General features: G+C 42.1%; 1 protein-coding gene across 1 annotated transcript in view; it reads right to left on the reverse strand.

Moving 5' to 3' along the window:
• Positions 1-22,355, reverse strand: part of LOC145395467 (uncharacterized) — a 61,087-nt gene that overhangs the window by 14,457 nt on the left and 24,275 nt on the right. The window contains exon 2 of the mRNA XM_080269069.1: positions 2,887-3,063. Coding sequence (XP_080125195.1) covers positions 2,887-3,034 — 148 coding nt within the window. The 5' untranslated portion in view covers positions 3,035-3,063. The remainder of the gene's footprint in view (positions 1-2,886; positions 3,064-22,355) is intronic.

The raw sequence follows: 22,355 nt of genomic DNA on the forward strand, positions 1-22,355 counted from the left end.
CCCTTCCGTCTTCTCTTCACCCCACACACCACATCACATGCTGCACATTTTTCTCCAGTGAATATCTTGCACACACAATTTCCACATCCCCCATCTGCTCCAGTTCATATTTACCCAATCGTTCCTCCACTTCTCTCTTATATTCTGCCTTTTTCTCATCCTCTTGTTACCTTTCCACTCTCCTTGCAACTACTCCTTCCTCCCATCCTTCCCTTCTTCTATTTCTCCATCTTGGATCTTGATTCTGGCCACCACAAAGTAGTAGTCAGAAAGTCCACTCCCCCAACCTCAATAAGCTCTTGCATCCGTTACACATCTTCGCATCCTTTCAACCACACACACATTATCAATCATTGTCTTTCTTTCGTTCAGTTCACCATCCACCCTTCTCATCACTCGCCATGAATACCTGTGGATCATTTTGTGGCTGAAGAGGGTATTGGCTATCACCAACCCCTTCCTGGCACAAATGTCCACTAATGCACTGCCATTCTCATCTATCTCAGCAGGCACATCCTACTCACCAACTATTCCATCCACCTTCACATTCCCTACTTTACCATTCATATCACCAATCAAAAACACTCATTCCTTCCAAACTTTTCCATGCACACTTCCACATTTGTCCAGAACTCTTCTCTCACTCTGCTTGCACGATCTTGCATTGGCACATACTCGCACACAATCGCCCACATTTATATTCCAAATTTCAATCTTACCCACACAGTCCTTGAGCCAACTGATCCATACTCTCTTATGTTCTTCTTCCATCTATTACTCGCAACAGTACACACTCCTTCTTTTGCCCTCTCATTCTCACCTACTCCTGCACATATACCCCATCCATACTCCCATTCTCTCACAGTCTCACCTCATCATTTAGTTTCAGTTACTCCACATACATCCACTTTCGCACCCTCAAGCATCTGGACAATCTCTCTCTCTTTCATCTCATCATTCGCACCCCTTACATTCCATGTCGCGATCCGTAGGCCTACCATGTCCTTTGTCCGGTCCTTGGTCGTCATCTTTTGGTCAGTCCTTGTCCGAGGCTTCTTGGTCGTCTTTTTAGTTATTCTTTGTTAATATTTTTCTACAACAAGGTGTAAAATTTTTGGTTTTTGCCTAACTTCAACTCGTCATTTTGACCTTTTATTTTCCTTGTTTTCCTTTTATGAACGCACTATGATAAAGTACAACTAGTGTGAGTTGCTGACTCTAGCACAGACATAATCTGCCCTGCACAGAAACCTGATAAGGTTAATAATTCCAACAGCTTTGTTCTAAATATTGTCTATTTTTTTTTCTTTTTTTTTTTATGCTACCATTCCACATGCATTTCACAATGGTCAGCAATATTCAAGCTGTGAGCACACATGACTATATATATATATATATATATATATATATATATTTAACACAAGTAAATGGTGGATTACAATCATAACATTGGCGATGCGACATCATACACCCTTGCCTCACTCCATTGTTGATATTTAACCCGTGGAATGTGCACTTACCTTTTTTTTTTTTTTTATCCCACCAGAAGGATTTTTTCTTTTTTTTTTTTTAACTTGAAGATAAACATCCAGGGCATCGTCTGGTGAAAAGAAAAAATCTCTCTCTCTCCGTCTTTGCGTAGGGCCACGCGTAATTTTATGCACATGAGTAGTGAAAAAATGAAAAATAAATCCTTTTTTTTTTTTGTTTATTATAAACTTGGTAAACATCCAGGACATAATCTGGTGAAAAGAAAACATTCTCTCTCACTCCGTCTTTGCATAGCACCATGCATAAGTTTTCATAGGAATCAAGTTGTTTACAGTGATGCACGGCCAGCACAGCCTGAGCTGCAGCTCCCATTGCGACGCTACCCAACCTGAGCTGTGGCTTGCAATCCACGGGTTAAGGACATCCTTAGAAATCCACAATGCATCTCTATCATTAAAAAAGAAAATAATAATAATAATGGCAATATTCAGCAGCTCTCCAACGACACCATACATCCTCAAAGCTTTCCATAATCCTTCCCTATTCACCTTGGCATACACATTTCCAGATCTATAAATGCCAAAAATTGCGTACATTCATTCACACTTGCATTCTCCCTTTTTTTGCTGTAAATATTTGATCCACACATCCCCTGCCACGCTTGAGCCTGTTTTATGGTTAGTTAAGGAAGCTCCCTGTCACTTTTCCTTACCAGTTTAGTTCTTAGTACCGTTCATTAATGGGCCCGCGAGTGTTAGTTTTGCCATCCATTCTAGTGTTTAAAAGATAAATACAACATAACAGGCAGTAGCAAGGTATTTGGGAGCTTCTTTAATGGACGAGAAAACACACTGTTCATCACAAACCAGACATTCTGATATATTCTCCAGCATTCCTCTAATTATTCTTCCATATGATATTCCTATACAGTATACACTCACCAGACTAATAATACTATACTCTTATTTACTTTCATTTTTTTTGTATGTACAGGAACATAACTAAGGCAATCTTTCACTCCACTGCTATAATTTCTCTAATTTCTAGTATAATCCCTGGGTAATATTTATGCCACTCTTCCTCGCTTTACTTAGAACCGTATTCTCCTAAGTTAAGTAAGCTCACTAATACATTTTCTTTAGTGATTTATTCTGTTTATTACACCTTAGTCTCCTTCTGTGTATTACATAAATTATTTCAATAACGTCATAGTCTGCACAAGTAACGTATGGAAGGACATTAACCAGCCACATCCAAAAATATATCGCAAAGTAAAAGATGTTAGGGAGCTTTGTTACCCGATGAGAATACTACCATATATCATATCAACACCTGCTGCTTTTACGTTGTTTAATCTCCTCACAGCATTAAAACAAACAAACAAATCCTACTCACCTAACTGCCAATCAAACAGGTCCTTGAGATTAAACTTGGATGGACTATCAACCCGACAGCCCATGATTCCTGTCTCGCCCGTTGGTTCAGAGGCTGCCATCATCATCATCATCATCATCATCATCACAGGAGTCAGCAGTGCCTTCATGATGGACGATTGAGCAGCAACTTTTCAATCTGTAGAAGAGTTTGGTTAAGTTTGGTTTGTCAGGTTAGATAATGGGGTTAGGTCTAGTTGGATTAGGGTAGTTAGGTTACAGTAGTTAGGTTAGAGTAGGTTTGGTTAGGTTCTGTTTTCTTATATTAGATAAGATTAGTTAGGATAGGTTAGTGTTCCTAGGTTACGTCGGATTAGTTTAGTTAGGGTTAGTATATGGGTTAGGTTAGATTAGAATACGGCTTAATTTAATGCCTATCGAACAAACGAATTATTACGAATATATTATTTGGTGCCATGATGATTTTGGCGATACCATACTGACGAAGATTGTTGGCCATCCATTATATATATATATATATATATATATATATATATATATATATATATATATATATATATATATATATATATATATATATATATATATATATATTAGTTGAAGAAGAACAGGAAGAACAGGGAGGCAGGGAGGCTTTAGGAAGGGAAGGGGTTGTGTAGATTAGATATTCATTCTTAGATCTTTAGTGGAAAAGTTTCTAGAGAAGGGAAAGAAGTTGTATGCGGCTTTCATGGATTTGGAGAAAGCATATGACAGGGAGGATAGACAAGGATTGTGGAAAGTGTTAAGAATATATGGAGTAGATGGGAAGTCGTTGAATGCTGTGAAGAGTATGTACGATGGTGCCAAGGCTGCAGTGCGTGTGGATGGTGAACTAAGTGAATTTTTCTCTTTGAAAATTGGTTTGAAACAGGGATGTGTCATGTCTCCATGGTTGTTCAATCTGTAAATGGATGGGGTAATAAGAGAGGTACAAGGTAGGGTAGTGGATGTTGGAGTGGCCCTGGTGAGAGAGGATAGTGTTTGGAAACTCCCTGTACTGTTGTTTGCAGATGATACTGTGTTGTTGAGTGAAGACGAAGGGGAGCTGCAAGGCTTGGTGGATGAGTTTGAGAGAGTGTGTAAGAAACGGAATCTAAAGCTGAATGTCGGGAAGACTAAAATGATGGTCTTTTAGAGAGGTGAAGTCAGTGAATGTACAGCGAGATTGGATGGTGAGGAATTGGAAAATGTGAGTACGTTTAAGTACTTGGGTAGTGTGATGAGTAAGAATGGAGGTTTGGAGGGTGAAGTGCTTGAAAGGGTACAGCAGGGAAGAAAGGTTGCTGGTTCTTTGAAAGCAGTGATAAGAAACAGGGAAGTGAGCATGAAAGTGAGAAAGTTACTACATGACAGTACTGTGATACCAACTCTAACGTACGGAAGTGAAGATTGGACATTGTTGGAAGGACACAAGTCAAGAGTGAGAGCAGTGGAAATGAGTTATTTAAGAGGAGCCTGTGGAGTCACGTGGAGAGACAGGCTGATGAATGAGGATATAAAGGAGCGTTGTGGTGTTGATGTGGATGTGATAGGAAGCGTTATGAGGAACACACTGAGGTGGTTTGGCCATGTGGAGAGGATGGAGGGTGAAAGACTGACGAAGAGAGTGTATGTGAGTGAGGTGGAGGGGGAAGAGGGAGGGGAGGCCGAGGATGAGATGGAGGGATGGGGTGGAGAGGTAAATGAGAGAGTGGTGTGTGAGTTGGGAGCAGGGCAGTGAAATGGCGGGGGACAAGGCGACTTGGAGGCGATTTGTTTTTGGCCACCCCACACGGGATTGAGGCGTCTGGCAATATATATATATATATATATATATATATATATATATATATATATATATATATATATATATATATATATATATATATATATATATATATATATATATATATATATATATATATATATATATATATATATATATATATATATATATATATATATATATATATATATATATATATACCAGTAACACAAAGAGTAGGCCAGCATGCTCTCCAACACAAATTTCTCTAACTATCTGCACCAAACTACATGTACAATACACACTATACTTCCTTTTCCAAAATAAAAAAAAATCATGGCGTCTTATCACTCAGCCTCGGAGTCCCCAGGGGGGGGGGGCCATAAATGCCCCAACCTTCCGCCCCTCTCCCAGTGATGACTCGAGGTGCCTGGAACCACTGTCTGACTCTCTTCTTCTTCGTTTCTGCAGCATTTGCGGCCTTTCCTCTAACTTTCACTCTGTTGAGCACCACTTAACCTCCTCTAAACCTCACCTTCTTTTTCTAACTGAGACTCAGCTGTCCGAGGCAACTGACAGCAAACCCTTTTCTGTATCCTCCTACTTTCTCTATACTCATTTCAAAGCCAAAGGTGGCTGTTGTGTATATATACGCAATGACTTATCTTGCTTTCGTGTTCCTGAACTCGATTCTTCTGAATTCTCTACACTCTGGCTTTGGCTTTCTTGTCATTCTCTGACTAAATATATCTGTGCTGTTTACTTATCTCCTGATTCTACTGACTATCAAAAATTCTTCGACAATCTTACTTCTACGATGGAACACATTCTATCCATTTGTCCTTTCTCTGAAATCTCCATTCTAGGGGTTTTCAATGTTCAACACCACCTTTGGCTCTCCTCTTCTTTCACTGATCCACCTGGTGAACAAGCCTACATCTTTTCTATCCTTAATGACCTAGAACAGCTTGTACAGAACCCTACCCATATCCCAGACCACCTTGGAGAGAGCTCCAACATACTTGACCTGTTTCTTACAACTAATCCTTCTGCTTAAACTCTTAATCTTTTGTCTCCGTTGGGCTTCTCCGATTACAACCTTATCACCTTAACCTGTCCTATCACTCTGGTACGGCCTGTGGACCCTCCAGGGAAACGTCGTCTGTGGCATTTTGGAGCCACGGATTGGGAGACCCTCAGGCAGTACTTCTTTGATTTTCCCTGGAATGATTATTGCTTCCATGGCCGGGAGCCATCCGAGTGTGCCTTGTGCATTATGGAGGTTATTCTCTCGGGCATGGAAGCATACATTCCTTTCTCATATCGTTTGACTAACACAAGAAAGACTTAGTTTAATCACGCTTGTTCTAATACTGTCCGCAACAAGGAGAGGGCCTACAAAAGGTACCGGAGCCAACCCACCCCTAAATCACATCATCTTTACGTTTCTGGCCGGAATCGTGCTAAGTCTGTTCTTTGCTCTGCTAAAAATAAATTCATCCATACTAAATGCTTTCAACTCTCCAACTCGAATTCTTCCCACTCCTTCTGGCACCTTGGCAAAAAACCTTTCTAACTACTTTACCTCATCATCCTTCCCTCCTCTTTTCTACTCTGATGGTTCTGTAGCTATTTCTTCTACTGATAAAGCAGATCTCTTCGCACTGACTTTCTCCTCCAATTCCACCTTAGACGATTCTGGTGCTGTTCCTCTATCACTTCCCGCCTCTGACTTCCTCATGGCTGACATTAAAATTTCTTCACCTGATGTATTTTCTGCCATCACTGGCCTCAATACTAACGAGGCATATGGACCTGATGGAGTCCCTCCTGTTGTTCTTAAGAACTGTGCTTCTGTGCTTACACCCTGCCTAGGTAAACTCTTTCGCCTTTGTCTGTCAACTTGTACCTTTCCTTCTTGCTGGAAGTTTGCTCTCATTCAGCCAATCCCAAAGAAGGGTGATCACTCCCAACCCTCCAACTATCGTCCAATTGCTTTAACGTCCTGTATTTCAAAAGTCTTCGAGTCAATTCTCAATAGAAAAATTTTAAGGCATCTTTCCTATCACAACCTTCTTTCTGATCGTCAGTACGGGTTCCGTCAGGGACGCTCCACTGGCGATCTTCTCACCTACCTTTCAGACTCCAGGTCATCCTCCTTTCAGGACTTTGGCGAAAGCTTTGCCATTGCACTTGACATCTCAAAGGCTTTCGATCGAGTCTGGCATAAATCTTTAATTTCCAAACTGCCCTCTTACAGTTTCTATCCTTCTATCTGTGTCTTCATCGCTAGCTTCCTTTCTGGTCATTCTATAGCCGCTGTTTTAGACGGTCATCGTTCTTCTCCTAGATCTATCAACAGTGGTGTTCCTCAGGGCTCTGTCCTATCACCAACTCTCTTCCTTTTATTCATCAATGACCTTTAAGCTGTACATCTAACCCTATCCACTCATACGCTGATGACTCCACCCCTCACCTTTCCATTAAGTTCCCGCAACGCCCATCTCAGCAGTTACTTCAACATATAAGGAATGAGGCTATTTCACACCTAATATCTGACTTGGCTCATATCTCTGACTGGGGTAAAAATAATCTTGTTTTTAATGCATCTAAGACTCAGTTCTTACACCAATCAACCCATCAAAATCTTCCACAGGTATACCCACTAATGTTTAATTATATTCAGCTTAATCCTGCATCATTCTTGAACATGCTTGGGGTTTCATTTACTCGGGACTTATCTTGGAAAGATCATATTACATCTCTTGTAAAATCTGCTTCCAAAAGATTGGGTGCGCTAAGCCGACTCCGTTCTTTCTTTACCCCTGCACAATTGTTGACTCTATACAGGGGTTTTATCCACCCGTGTGTGGAGTACAACGCTCATGTGTGGGGAGGCTCCCCACATACAGCTCTTCTCAATAGGGTGGAGTCAAAAGCTTTACGTCTCATGAACTCTTCTCCTCTTACTGACTCCCTTGAACCTCTGTCTCTTTGCCGCACTGTTGCATCTTTATCTCTTTTCTATCGCTACTTTAATGGTCACTGCTCCCCTGAACTGTCTGCATGCATTCCTCCACCTCTACGACGGGCGCATAGCACCCGTCTAGCAGGAAACTCTTATCCCTTTTCTGTTGAACTCTCTAATGCAAGAGTTAACCGTTACTCCCAGTCCTTCATTTATGCAACAGGTCAGCTCTGGCACTGTCTCCCTCTGTCTGTATTTCCTGCTGCATATGATCTCCAGTCTTTCAAACGCAGTGTGTCCAGGCATCTCGAAATGAATGGATCTTGAATTTGGCTGTCTCTTGTATTTTGTTTCTCTTTTGTAGGGAACTCTTGTTGCGGGCTCATGGCCTTTGGTTCCTTCTTTCTCGCATATATATATATATATATATATATATATATATATATATATATATATATATATGGTGATAGGGAGAGTTGGAGCTCCCGTTTCACCAGCCCTCAGGACTAGATCCTGACCATCTCTTTTTGCTGAACATTTTCAGTGCATTCATTTACACAGAGAGTAAGCCAGCATGCTCTCATAATACCTCTACCTTGAACTGTCTACACCACACTACATGTGCATAACATATCACACCTTCTATTCACTCTCTTGAGCAATGGCCTTTGCAATGTTATTATCAAATAAGGTAGTACCTCGGATTGCCACCACCGGCAGGGTAGCGCTGGTGGCACAGGGTCCTCTCGGTTGCCATCAAGTGACTGTGCCGGCAGCGACTGTTGCAATTTTCTGTAATGCTCGTCAGCGGAGAAGTGAAAATGGAGCCTTATTCTTCACCAACATCTGCGGCTTTAACACAAATTTAAACTATGTTAGTTTTTTCCTTCAATCCATATCCCCTTTGGCCCTTTTCCTCACAGAACCACAAATCTCATCCGCTACTGATATATCCCCATTTTGTTTTTCTGGTTACCATCTCCTTACAAACTTCCATAACAAGGACTGCACCTGTTGGTATATCAAATCCCAATATGCAGTTGACACTACTTTAAACTTCACTTCATCCAGTTTTGATTACGTATTGTATAAATAAATTATCAAAATATTACCAAATATACTTGTGTAGTCTATCGCTCCCCCAGTGCTTATTCGGAACCCAATGTATGTGATTCCATATCCACACATTAACCTTGCTCTTAGCACCGAAATTACTATTTTGGGTGATTTAACATACATAATGTTGAATGGTTATTGCATTCTGCTAGGACTGATGATGCTGGTCTTGAGTGTGAGCTTTTGCAGAATCGTTTAATCTCACCCAGCTGGTGAAGTAACCAACCAGAATACCTGATAATCCTGACGATAATGTCCATCTCTTGGATTTATTCTTGACAAATAATCCAGATCAATACAGGATAGAGGTACTGTCACCACTTGGATCCTCTGACCACAATTTCATCAAAGCCTCGTTTGTTAACCCCCTCACACCTCCCCGTTCTGAACCTGTCAGGATGACCCGATGGCACTTTGATAGGGCAAACTGGGATGGATTTAGAAAATACCTTGCTGACATTCCATGGCAGTCTTTCTTCTCTCCTGATCCCAGTTCTACTCAGTCCCAAATTTGCAACTTAATACCAGCTGGTATGGATTTATTTATCCCAAGTCAACAGTTCACTAAAAGATTGAACTCTCCAAAATGGTTTGATGGCAGTTGTGCCAGAGCAACAGCCCAAAAGTCATTAGCATATAACTCTTACTTAACCCGCCGCGTGCTGGCTACTTTTAGCCCTCTGGGTCACCCCAGTGCCTGCCATTTTTTGACTTTTTCTTTTTTGGCTAAAATGATAGATTTTGATGTGGAAACAACGAATTTTGTCATTAAAATGCTCACCGAGGCTCAAAAATGAGTTTTATAGAGTCCTTCATACCTTTTGTTCAGGTGTAGTCGCTCTCACACTCACCACGTACGTGAGAGAAAGCCGTTTTCTATGTAAGGTATATTCAGGTATTTATGCTGGGAAAGTATAGCAATGTTCAGTACACTTTTCTGATCACTTATTACTTCAGCATCTATCACAATTTGCATTTCTTTCTCCCTGTGAATGCATTATCTTACACTTACTTGAAGATAGGTTCAACCTGACTTCATTACGTACAGTCCTGGCACTTACAAGAAAGTATTTTCAAACTGACTTCATTATATAGTCCTTACACTTATAAGAAAATATTTACAACTTACATTAACTTGAAAATATTTACAAAATGCCTTCACTATGTACAGCACTGGGTGAGGCACACAGGCAGAGTGAGCGTGAGAGGGGGAGAGCGTGAGTGTATAGCCTTGACACCCTGGGACATGGTAGAGGAACAGTTACCTTACATGCCTGCCAATTTTTACCTGCGAATCTTGAAAAATGCGGTCACAGTGAAGTTTTTTATTTTAAACCATTTTAAAATGGCACTGGCACTGGCCGCAGCATTGTCAGACCGTTTTAAAATGGCACTGGCATGCGGCGGGTTAAAATCAAAAACATCTGAATCACTCTCTCAATTTAAAATTGCTAGAAATCAAGCAGAAGCTGTAATAAATCTAGCTAAATCAAACTTTCTTCAAAAGCAAGCATCAAAACTACTTAACAACCCTAATGACAATAGAATATTCTGGTCAACTCTGAATTCTTTCGATAATAACTTTAACAATTCATCTTCCATTCCCCCACTAAAATCTTCAGATGGCAACATTATAAATGACCTGTGTGGGAAAGCAGATATTTTGCCAGTACATTTGCCAGCAACTTCACCGTAGACAAAGCCAGCCAGAATGTCCCTGTACTAGAACTTGACTCTCGAAATTGTCCCACTTAAAATACAGACAAGATACGTAAAATCCATCCTAGACAATTTACCTACCAACAAAGCTCCAGGCCCAGATGGAATTCTGCCAATTGTTTTGAAAAAGTGTTCCCCTAAACAAATTTCCTCTATTCTAGCTAAATTATTCAGACTATGCGTACGTATTTCTTGATTCCCAAATTCATGGAAAGAAGCTAATATCCACCCAATTCCGAAGAAAGGAAGTTCCTCTGACCCCTATAATTATAGACCAATAGCTGTCACATCTTCTCTCAGTAAGGCATTAAGAAGCACATTGTTAAACATCTTGAATCCAACAACTTAATTAGCGATAGACAATATGGTTTTTGCCACGAAAGGTCCACCATTGACATACTCAGTCTCCTAGTTCATACCATCCATCAGTCAATTGATCTACTAGTACATGGAGAAACTCATGCAGTAGCCCTTGGTATTTCTAAAGTTTTCGACAGAGTTTGGCACCATTCCCTGCTGTCCAAACTCTCTTGCTATGGACTAACGTCTTTTGTTCTCTGATTTCCTCATATCTTAGTGACAGGAAAATAAGAGTAAAAGTAGATGATGTATATTCCAATTTCCACTCCAGCATGTTGCAGGGATCAGTTCTGGCGCCATCTCTATTCTGGTTCATATTAATGATCTCTTATCTGTAACTCACAATCCCATCCACTCATATGCAGATGACTCAACAATACATAGTTCATTCACACTCAGACACCAATTTACAAAGTCTAATATCTCTACCTCTCAACTCAGTACAGCCTTCTCCATAAATCAAGACTTATCTACGATCAGTGAATGAGGAGAAAACAACCTTGTCTCAATTAATGCTAGAAAAACTAAATATACACAATTTACTGACAGCCAGATACTGCCAGATTCGTACATTACCTTCAGTGCTACTAATATTCTCGTCTCCGAAAGTATTGAAATTCTCGCCGTCTCACTTAACAATGCCCTCAGCCAGACCTCTCATGTTAGGTCGCTTGCTAAACCTGCCTCAACGAAACTTTTTTTTTTAATGTGAGGAAGAAGGAACCAAAGGCCATGAGCCAGCAATAAGTTTCCTCCAAGACAAAAACAAAATACAATAGAGAGCCAAATTCAAGATCCGATCATTTCGAGATGCCTGGACACACTAAGTTTGAAAGATTGGAGACCATAGGCAGCAGGAAATACAGACAGAGGGAGACAGTTCCAGAGTTTACCTGTTGCATAAATGAAAGACTGGGAGTATCGGTTAACTCTTGCATTAGAGAGTTGGAAAGAAAAGGGATGAGAGTTTGCTGCTACACGGGTGCTACGCTCCCGTCGCAGACGTGGAGGAATGCATGCAGACAGTTCAGAGGAGCAGTGACCATTAAAGTAGCGATGGAAAAGAGATAAACATCCAACAGTGCGGTGAAGAGACAGAGGTTGAAGGGAGTCAGTAAGAGGAGGAGAGTTAATGAGAAGAAAAGCCTTTGACTCTACCCTATTGAGCAGAGCTATATGTGGGGAGCCTCCTCACACATGAGAGTTGTACTCCACACAGGGGCGGATAAAACCCCTGTATAGAGTCAACAATTGTGCAGGGGTAAAGAAAGAATGGAGTCGTCTTAGCACATCTAATCTCTTGGAAGCAGATTTTACAAGAGATGTAATATGATATTTCCAAGATAAGTCCCGAGTTGATGAAACCCCAAGCATGTTCAAGGATGATGCAGGATTAAGCTGAATATTATTAAACATTAGTGGGTATACCTGTGGAAGATTTTGTTGAGTTGATAGGTGTAAGAACTGAGTCTTAGATGCATTAAAAACAACAAGATTATTTTTATCCCAGTTGGAGATATGAGCCAAGTCAGACATTAGGTGTGCCATAGCCTCATTCCTTATATGTTGAAGGAACTGCTGAGATGGGCATTGCAGGAACCGAATGGAAAGATGAAGGGCGGAGTCATCAGCGTAAGAGTGGATAGGGTTAGTTGTACAGCTTAGAAGGTCATTGATGAATAAAAGGAAGAGAGTTGGTGATAGGACAGAGCCCTGACGAACACCACTGTTGAAAGATCTAGGAGTAGAACGATGGCCGTCTACAACAGCGGCTATAGAACGACCAGAAAGGAAGCTAGCGAAGATGGCACAGATAGAAGGATAGAAACCGTAAGAGGGCAGTTTGGAAATTAAAGATTTATGCCAGACTCGATCGAAAGCCTTCGAGATGTCAAGTGCAATGGCAAAGCTTTCCGCAAAGTCCCGAAAGGAGGATGACCAGGAGTCTGAAAGGTAGGTGAGAAGATCGCCAGTAGAGCGTCCCTGACGGAACGCGTACTGACGATCAGAAAGAAGGTTGTGATAGGAAAGATGCCTTAAAATTTTTCTGTTGAGAATTGACTCGAAAGCTTTTGAAATACAGGACGTTAAAGCAATTGGACGATAGTTGGAGGGTTGGGAGTGGTCACCCTTCTTTGGGACTGGCTGAATGAGAGCAAACTTCCAGCAAGAAGGAAAGGTACAAGTTGACAGACAAAGGTGAGTTTGCCTAGGCAGGGTGTAAGCACAGAAGCACAGTTCTGAGAACAACAGGAGGAACCCCATCAGGCCCATATGCCTTGTTAGTATTGAGGCCAGTGATGGCAGAAAATACATCAGCTGAAGAAATATTAATGTTAGCCATGAGGAAGTCAGAGGGGGAAAGTGATGGAGGAACAGCACCAGAATCGTCTAAGGTGGAATTGGAGGAGAAAGTCTGTGCAAAGAGATCTGCTTTATCAGTAGAAGAAATAGCTACAGAACCATCAGAGTAGCAAAGAGGAGGGAAGGATGATGAGGTAAAGTTGTTAGAAAGATTTTTGGCAAGGTACCAGAAGGAGTGGGAAGAATTCGAGTTGGAGAGTTGAGAGCATTTAGTATGGATGAAATTATTTTTAACAGAGCAAAGAACAGACTTAGCACGATTCCGGCCAGAAACGTAAAGATGATGTGATTCATGAGTGGGTTGGCTCTGGTACCTTTTGTAGGCCCTCTCCTTGTTGCAGACAGCATTAGAACAAGCGTGATTAAACCATTGCTTTCTTGCTTTAGTCAAAAGATATGAGAAAGGAATGTATGTTTCCATGCACGAGATAATAACCTCCGTAATGCGTAAGGCACACTCAGATAGCTCTCGGCCATGGAAGCAATAATCATTCCAGGGAAAATCAAAGAAATACTACCTGAGGGCCTCCCAATCCGTGGCTCCAAAATGCCACAGATGACGTTTCCCTGGAGGGTCCACAGGCCGTACCGGAGTGACAGGACAGGTTAAGGTGATAAGGTTGTGATCGGAGGAGCCCAACAGAGACAAAAGATTAACAGATTAAGCAGAAGGATTAGTTGTAAGGAAGAGATCAAGTATGTTGGAGCTCTCTCCAATGCGGTCTTGGATACGGGTAGGGTGTTGTACAAGCTGCTTTAGGTCACTAAGGATGAAAAAGATGTAGGCTTGTTCACCAGGTGGATCAGTGAAAGGAGAGGAGAGCCAAAGGTGGTGGTGAACATTGAAATCTCCTAGAAGAGATTTCAGAGAAAGGAGAAATGGATAGAATGTGTTCCATTGTAGAAGTAAGATAGTCGAAGAATTTTTGATAGTCAGTAGAATTAGGAGATAAGTAAACAGCACATATATATTTAGTCAGAGAATGACAGGAAAGCCGAAGCCAGAGTGTAGAGAATTCAGAAGAATCGAGTTCAGGAACATGAGACCAAAATAAGTCGTTGCGTATATATACACAACAGCCACCTTTGGCTTTGAAATGAGTATAGAAAAAGTAGGAGTATACAAAAATGGGTTTGCTGTCAGTTGCGTCAGACAGCTGGGTCTCAGTTAAAAAAAGAAGGTGAGGTTTAGAGAAGGAAAGGTGGTGCTCAACAGAGTGAAAGTTAGAGGAAAGGCCGCGGATGTTGCAGAAATGAAGAAGTCAGAGAGTGGTTCCAGGCACCTCGAGTCGTCACCGGGAGAGGGGCGGAAGGTGGGGGCATTTATGGTCCCACCCCCCTGGGGACTCCGAGGCTGGGTGATGAGACGCCATAATTTGAGTTTTGGAAAAGGAAGTGTAGTGTGTACTGTGCATGTAGTTTGGTGTAGATAGCTAGAGAAATTTGTACTGGAGAGCATGCTGGCCTACTCTCTGTGTAACTGAGACACTGAAAAAGTTCAGCAAAGGGGGATGGTCAGGAACTAGTCCTGAGGGCTGATGAAACGGGAGCTCCAGCACTCCCTGTCATCAGCTTTCTATCCACCTCGGGAGTACTGCCCTGCTCGACTGGTGCTTCAGTCTACTGTAGTAATTTCTTCACTGACGAGCAGTTACGTATAATTAATAAAAGTCATGTGTACTCTGAGCTTGAATACTGCTCACCCTTGTTGAATGGATGTGGAGAGGTTGCATTAAAACAACAAGACAAAATTCAGAACAAAGCCATTAGAATTATTAATAACCCTGCTATTACTAACAAACTACCTCCCCTACAAGTAAGAAGGAATGTTGCCTCCCTTGCATTATTTTACAGATATTTTTATGGCAAATGCTCAGACAAAATTGCGTCCATGGTGCTATGTCTCCATACCTTCCCTCGTGCTACACGGGCATCTGGTAGACTTCATGACTGGAATGTCACTCAGCCGTATTGCAGAACTTCTGCCTATCGGAATCCTTTCATTCCCCGAACTGCATCTCTCTGGAACTCGCTTCCTCAGAGTTGTTTCCCTTCAAACTTCAACCCACAGCTGTTCAAGTCTAACTGTTACAGATATTTTATGAACAGAGGACACCAGTAATCTGGTGTGTGGATTATTATTTTTTTTTATCATTCGTTTTTCCTTCCTCTGTTCTCTTATTTAATATATATCTATATCTATATCCATCTATTTATCTAATCTCTCTCTCTCTCTCTCTCTCTCTCTCTCTCTCTCTCTCTCTCTCTCTCTCTCTAAATATACCGTATATATATATATATATATATATATATATATATATATATATATATATATATATATATATATATACTAAGGAGAAAGTCACCTCAAAGCTGATAATCTTGACCTTTGACCTTTAGGGTACGTTGGGTACGTTGGGTACACACGTGCTTGCAACCTAATGAGGTAGCAGGTGTTAAGGTACATAGAGGTCATTGACCTTTATGGTACACACGTGATTTGTATACTAATGTGCTAGGGAACGTAGAGGTCATTGACTTTTACATACCCAATGACCTTCACAAAACCGTTGAAGGTCATAGGGTACAGGGAGGTCATTGACCTTTAGGGTAGGGAGAGGTCATTGAATTTTAAACTGAGGTTGAAGGTGTGAAATGGGCTTTCATGTGTCCCAGAGGTCAATGACCTTTGCGTACCCAATGACTTTGACATGACTGATGCTTAGTGCATGACTTTGAACGCCATAGGGTTCAGGGAGGTCACTGACCTTTAAGGTAGAGAGATGTCATTGAGCTTTAAACTGAGGTAGAGGGATGTTAGAATGGGCATAGAGATCATTGACCTTTGCGTACCCAATGACCTTGATATGACCTTGAAGGTCATAGGGTACCCACATCCAAACGTATCCCCCCCTCCCCCTAGTTATTGCATCATGTTTGGTAATTCAGGTTGAAACAACATATCGTATTTTTACACGTTGGTCCCCCAAGGTATTGCATCATGTCTGGTAAATACAGGTTGAAACATGTTACTGCTTTCCCACTTGGTAAACAGAGGTTCGGTTGGTAGAGAGATGATGTAAACCTCCTGGATGTTTCAACTCAGAGCATGTTGATCCTTATTGGAAAAAAAAAATCAGGTGTGTCCTCGTAACATATTTGTTCCATTTCAAAATGTTATGTATGGTTTAACAGGTTATGTGTACTTTTAGACACTCCACTCCCCTTCCTGTAACGGTTCCCTGCACTGCCCAAATCGTGTCCCTGCCCCGTCCGCCCAGTGCTGCCCGACAAGCCTGCCACCTTAGTCGAGGTGAGAGAAAGAGAGAGAAAGAGAGAGAGCACACACACACACACACACACACACACACACACACACACACACACACACACACACACACACACACACACACACACACACACACACACACACACACACACACACACACACACACACACACAGAGTTACATAACCATCAGACCTGCTCTTCCCACCACCACCCCCCGACACACACACAAACACAGAGGAGATACGTAACATTAGATGCATACTTCCTGCCATCCTCTCCCCCCCCCACACACACACAAAGAGGAGTTACGTAACATTAGATGCACACTTCTCGCCACCCCCTCCTCCAACACACAAAAGGCAGGAAGGGCGTATTCCCTCCTTCAGTTAGTTTTGTGGAAAGTGAAGTGGGGGTGGGTGGGAAGTGGGAGTTCATGAGCAGACCATGAGAGGAGCAAAGGTTTGCCCAGATTGCCGAAGGCGCAGATAGAAGCATATGCCAAACACAAGTGTCGTGGTAAGTTAGTTAACACCATTTTAATCCTAAAATCACTTCCTCTCTCCCTCCCTCCCATAGATAAGAAGGTACTAATATATTTAACTAATTACCAATCCTTAACCCAAATCTTATTTTGTATCACGTACGTAAAACTAACAGCCATAGAAATAAATATAGGAAAAAACTATCTCATTCCTGTCCCCAATATTGAACATTTTTTTCCATCTTTTACAGGGCACCAACATACCCACTCACAGAACACACACACTGTATCTCCCATACACCAAACGAATCCCCGTGATGGAGACATTAACACACCACCCGAATCTAACAGACCGACTTCTCCTCAACTTAGTACCAGCAGTTATAGAAGAAAATGCACATTCATGCCGGGTAGTAAGCGCGACTCAGGGAAATCAGACATGTCACACGATGATGTAACCCCTCCCTCTCCACCACCACCACCACTAACATCACTACCACAACCACCACCACCTGTGAACAGAAAGAGTACTGTTTGAAGATGGGGAGGGTGAAAGAGCAGGTTTAAATATCATTGATGACGATGATGATGATGATGATGATGATGATGATGATGATGATGATGATGATGAAACTCCGCACATTCTTGAAATAGAAGAGGCTTTTGGTAGGCGTTATATTTCCATTATCTTATCCATTCCAAAACATGAAAACCCTTACCCAATTCTGTACATTCAACGACATTTTCAGTATTTCACTGACATGCTGAGTTTAGTTTATCACAGTCATATATCTGAGAGGAGATCATTAAGAATTTGGGGCATGATGCCACTGATTCTCATAAAACAGGATGACAACCAACATTTCCAAAGATCAGTGGTCTATCAGATTATACCGAGTATCAATGCATTGGCAGATGAACCAGAGGTTGTTGAACAGCATTTCCATGATTATCTCTATGAAAGACTTGAAACGGATTTACAGTATCTGGAGGGTGGCGGGTGGGTTTTGGATGGCATTCGTTACTCCAAAGTAATGATTTGTATTCTAGAAAGGGAGAATGCTGTCGGTACCTCTATGCCTTACCCGATGGAAGTACGTGGGAAAGAGTGGGTATTCAACATCCCTGATGATGACAATTGTTGCATGCTTCGATGTCTCGCAGCATACCAACGTCAGTTAACCAACCCCCGGGAAGAATGGTCCCACACCAAAAAATGGTAGCCGAATTGTGCCGCTGCAGAATGATAGTGTCGGTCGGTGATTTGAGCTTTCTAGTATCATTTGAAAAGATCCATATTTTAGAGATATTAAACAATCCCACCATGTATGTGTACAGACTAGAGCCCATTGACACGCAACACATGGCTTTCCCGATGCGAAAAGGGAGCAAGAAGTATGAGAATGTAGCATATCTGTTTTTAGCTGGCGGTCGGCATGTCATACTCATCAAAGATTTCCACCAGTGGGTCAGGTACTATACACACCAAAAATTCCCCTTCTACTGTCGCACTTGCATGTACGGTTGTAAAAGTCTGGGAGACCTTAACTCCCATGAGCAGGGATGTATGGCTGAACAGACGCTGATTTTCCCAGAACAAGGGGAAAAAAAAGAGGTTCATGAACTATGGCTACACCTAACCCCCATCTCACCTGGCATTCTTTGATTTCGAGTCAAGAATGCACGAGCATACTGACATTGAGTATGAAACATTTGGTCTTTCTCCCATAGGAGGGGGGAGTCATAGACTCACACGTGTATGCCTGGGAGGATGCCGCCACCCATTTCATCAACACCATACCAGATTTCTAAGATTTTATTCGCGCAAATTTTCCCGACTATAAAATAAACTGGGGTGAGGAAGTCAAAGCTAAATTTGCGAGGCAGGAGAGGTGTGAACTGTGTAACATCGAGTTTACTGAGGGTTCTGATAAACACTCTCATCACAACCACCGACTTCCGACTTATAATTACATTGAGGCATATTGCTGTCGGTGTGACCAGGCCTGTCACAACTCATGCAAACGTTTGATAACTTAAGCCCATAACATGTCATACGATTGCTCCCTGCTCCTTAAGGAAATGGAACGTGAAGCAGACGACATCAGTATATCGTGTAAAGGCGGGATGACATTGTTAAGGGTTGACATCGGCAATATTCGCATGAAGGATTCCCTGGCATTATTACAAGCCGGCTTGGGTAAACTAGTTAAGTCGCACGTAGCCGAGGGTCTCCCTCTAATGTACACCTGTCACATGATAGAGCACCTACGCCTCAAGGGTCAGGAGCTCTTAATGACAGGCAAGGGAATATTCCCTTATAAAACAGTGACTACGTATGAAAGTTTGAATGAGATAGAGATTCCTGCCAAAGAGAGATTCTACAGTCATCTAAGACAGGAAGGCATTTCAGATGAGGATTATGCCTTAGCCTAACGTGTTTGGGATAAGTGCAGGTGCAGAGATCTCCATGGTTACATGCTAAATTACGTCAGGTGGGATGTTGGATTCCTGTCGGATATATTCATGCACTGGCAGGGCATTTTAAAGGACATGTATACCTTAGACCCAGTTTACTATGTCTCCCTGCCTGCCTATTCTTCTGATGCCTTCCTTATGTCCTCCAGTGTTGAACTAGATCTTCTCTACGTCCCGGAATTGTACTGATTGATGCGAAATAACATTTTCGGGAGACTGACAACAGTTGTCAGACAGATCACAACCAGCAGTAAGTTTACTGATCCTGTGGGATTTAACCCCACAATTGAGAAAGGGTCCTGGATTCCCTACCTGGACCATAATGTCCTCTACCCAGATATCATGCAACAGCCACTGCCAGTGGGAGATGTCTGCAAACTATCACCAGAGGAAATGAGAGAGTTCCTCGGTGTTGGGCTTTCAAATTACGGCACCAAAGGAGAAAGACGTTACTGAATCAGGCTCGCCACGAAAGCAGTTCGTCCGGAAGTAGCAAGAGAAACTGATGAGCTGCCCCTGGTACTACCACACAAAGACATAGGGCCCTCTCTCTTGTCCTACTTCAGTACCGGTATTCCACAGAGAGGGGCGAAAGCTCCCCAGCTACAATCGTAAACTCGTGGCCTGTCACGAATGAAAGCACGATGCGTTGTACCCCCTCACAACGTTACAAACACTTTTGCGACTGGGGATGGAAACTGAGAGTGTTCAAGAGATTTACACCTTCAAGCAACAGCCGTTCCTGAGGGATTTCATTTGCAGAAATGTCCGCATCAGACACCAAGCCAACAGCAAAATCAGACAAAAGGCACTGAAGACAGCATCAAATGCCATGTTTGGGAAGACTTTAGAGAATCCGAAGAAATACTCAGAAAAAACCGAGGTCGTGACAAAAGAGGCGAGATTCAAAAACTAATTCGGGACCCCTTTTAAAAAGAGATCGTCCGTTTGAGAGACAAGAGGGTAATATGCACTCATAAAGTCAGGAGTGTCAAAATATTGCATCCCATGGCCGTAGGGTTCCAATTCCTTCATTTAGCCAAGCAAAGGGTTTACGAGTTCTACTACAATGTACTGAAGAAACATTACTGTGATAGGATAGAACTCGCCTACCATGACACAGACAGCTACATCTTTCTGCTGAAGGAGGTAGATGACATTTTCGAGGAAATAAAAAAAAAAACACCACTATGTGACTGGATGGATTTTTCAAGCTTCGTCCCCACTCACTCTCTTTTCGATCCATCACGGAAAGGTCACCTGGGGTACCTCAAGAGCGAGATGGGGAACAGTATAATAAAAGAGTTTTTTTTTTCCCAAACCCAAGAGTTACACCCTCCTTCTGTGCAATAAGTCTTCCTTTAAACACAGCAAAGGCCTCCCTCAACATCACATCAGAAGACTGACACAGGAGAAATACCAGGAATCCCTGCAAGGAGGTGCAGATACAGAGTACTGTAATGTTTACAGCATCAGAAGCATTGACAGACAGGTTTGCACAACAGCCATTCAAAAGAGGAGTCTGTCTTTGCTTGATGACAAGTTATATCATATTAATTGTTCGCACTCGCTGGCAAACGGTCACCCAGATATACCCCCCAGCACCCCTGACCCACCACCACCACCACCACCACAGCTCCCACACTTCCCCCCAGAAGGGAAACACTGGAATGAGAGAGAGCAATGATACAGATGGTTACTATGCAGGCCACCACCACCACGGTCAGGTGGGGGGGGGAGGAGGAGGTAGTACATAAAAGCCTCTTCCCCCCCTCAAAATCAAGGCAGTCAGTTGATCAAAGTTAGGGCACGTAGGGGTGGCAGGCAGCCTGGCAGGTGGGCATGTAGGTAGGCAGGCAGGTGAGTCGGGTGATTAGTTTGGAGAATGCACATTGTGTATCCGCAGAGCATCTCAATATTTTCAGAACACCTACCAGGCTATTCGTGGTGAGGGACAGCAACAGTGATATATCTGAATTTCTCTCAAAACTAATTACCAAATACCAGAGTAAATTTTATAAAATCATCATTTCAGGAGTTAATAACCACCCTTTGCAGTCTAATCCCAAAATATCCCCTAAACTCGAACTGCACAAATGTATAATTAATATTTTTGTGGAGGTCGATGGATCAGAAGATGAAAGGGGGATTCTATACATCCTCGATGATTTATTCTTTGATGCTTTGGAAGATAAGACTGTCATGAAATCTTACACAAGGGGAAGACACGACAATATCAGTTTTATCCTCATAACCCAGAATCTTTTTGCGCGTGGAAAGTTCTCTAGGGATATAATTTTAAATGCAAGTCACTTTGTTCTTCACAAGATGCGTGATTTGAACCAGACTGAAACTTTAGGGAGACAGCTGTTTGGGAAGGTGGGCTGCAGGCAGATTGTGGATGTTTATAAGAAAGCAACTAAGGAGACCTACAGGTATTTGCTCGTAGACGTTGCCTCCAGCACACCCAATTATTTAACCCTCAGATCCCAAGTTGTTGGACCAGATCCCGAAACTGTTTACAAATGGAAACCATAAATGCAATGGTGAAAGGACTATACGAAGACGCCGATGAACCTTTGGTGTATGGGGGTGTGCAGAAATTATACTGAGCTGATAAACGCTTGAACCCGAGCCTCACAATGAAAATGGTAAAACATTTTTTAGAGGGAAATAGAGCCTATATCTTCTATACTTAATAAAAAAAAGTTTCTTCGCCTTAGAGTACTGGCCCCTAAACCTAAAGTTATCTTAGCTTGCGATTTGTGTGACATGAAATGGTTAGCAAAGCTTAACCCGCCGCATGCCAGCTATTTTTAGCCCTATGGGTGACCCCAGTGCCAGCCATTTTTCGACCTTTATTGTTTTGGCTAAAATGATAGATCTTGATGTGCAAACAACAAATTTC

The sequence above is a fragment of the Coenobita brevimanus genome, chromosome 31 (genome assembly GCF_032717465.1).
Source record: "Coenobita brevimanus isolate Jiangsu-jjx chromosome 31, ASM3271746v2, whole genome shotgun sequence".
Classification (NCBI taxonomy): Eukaryota; Metazoa; Arthropoda; class Malacostraca; order Decapoda; family Coenobitidae; genus Coenobita; species Coenobita brevimanus.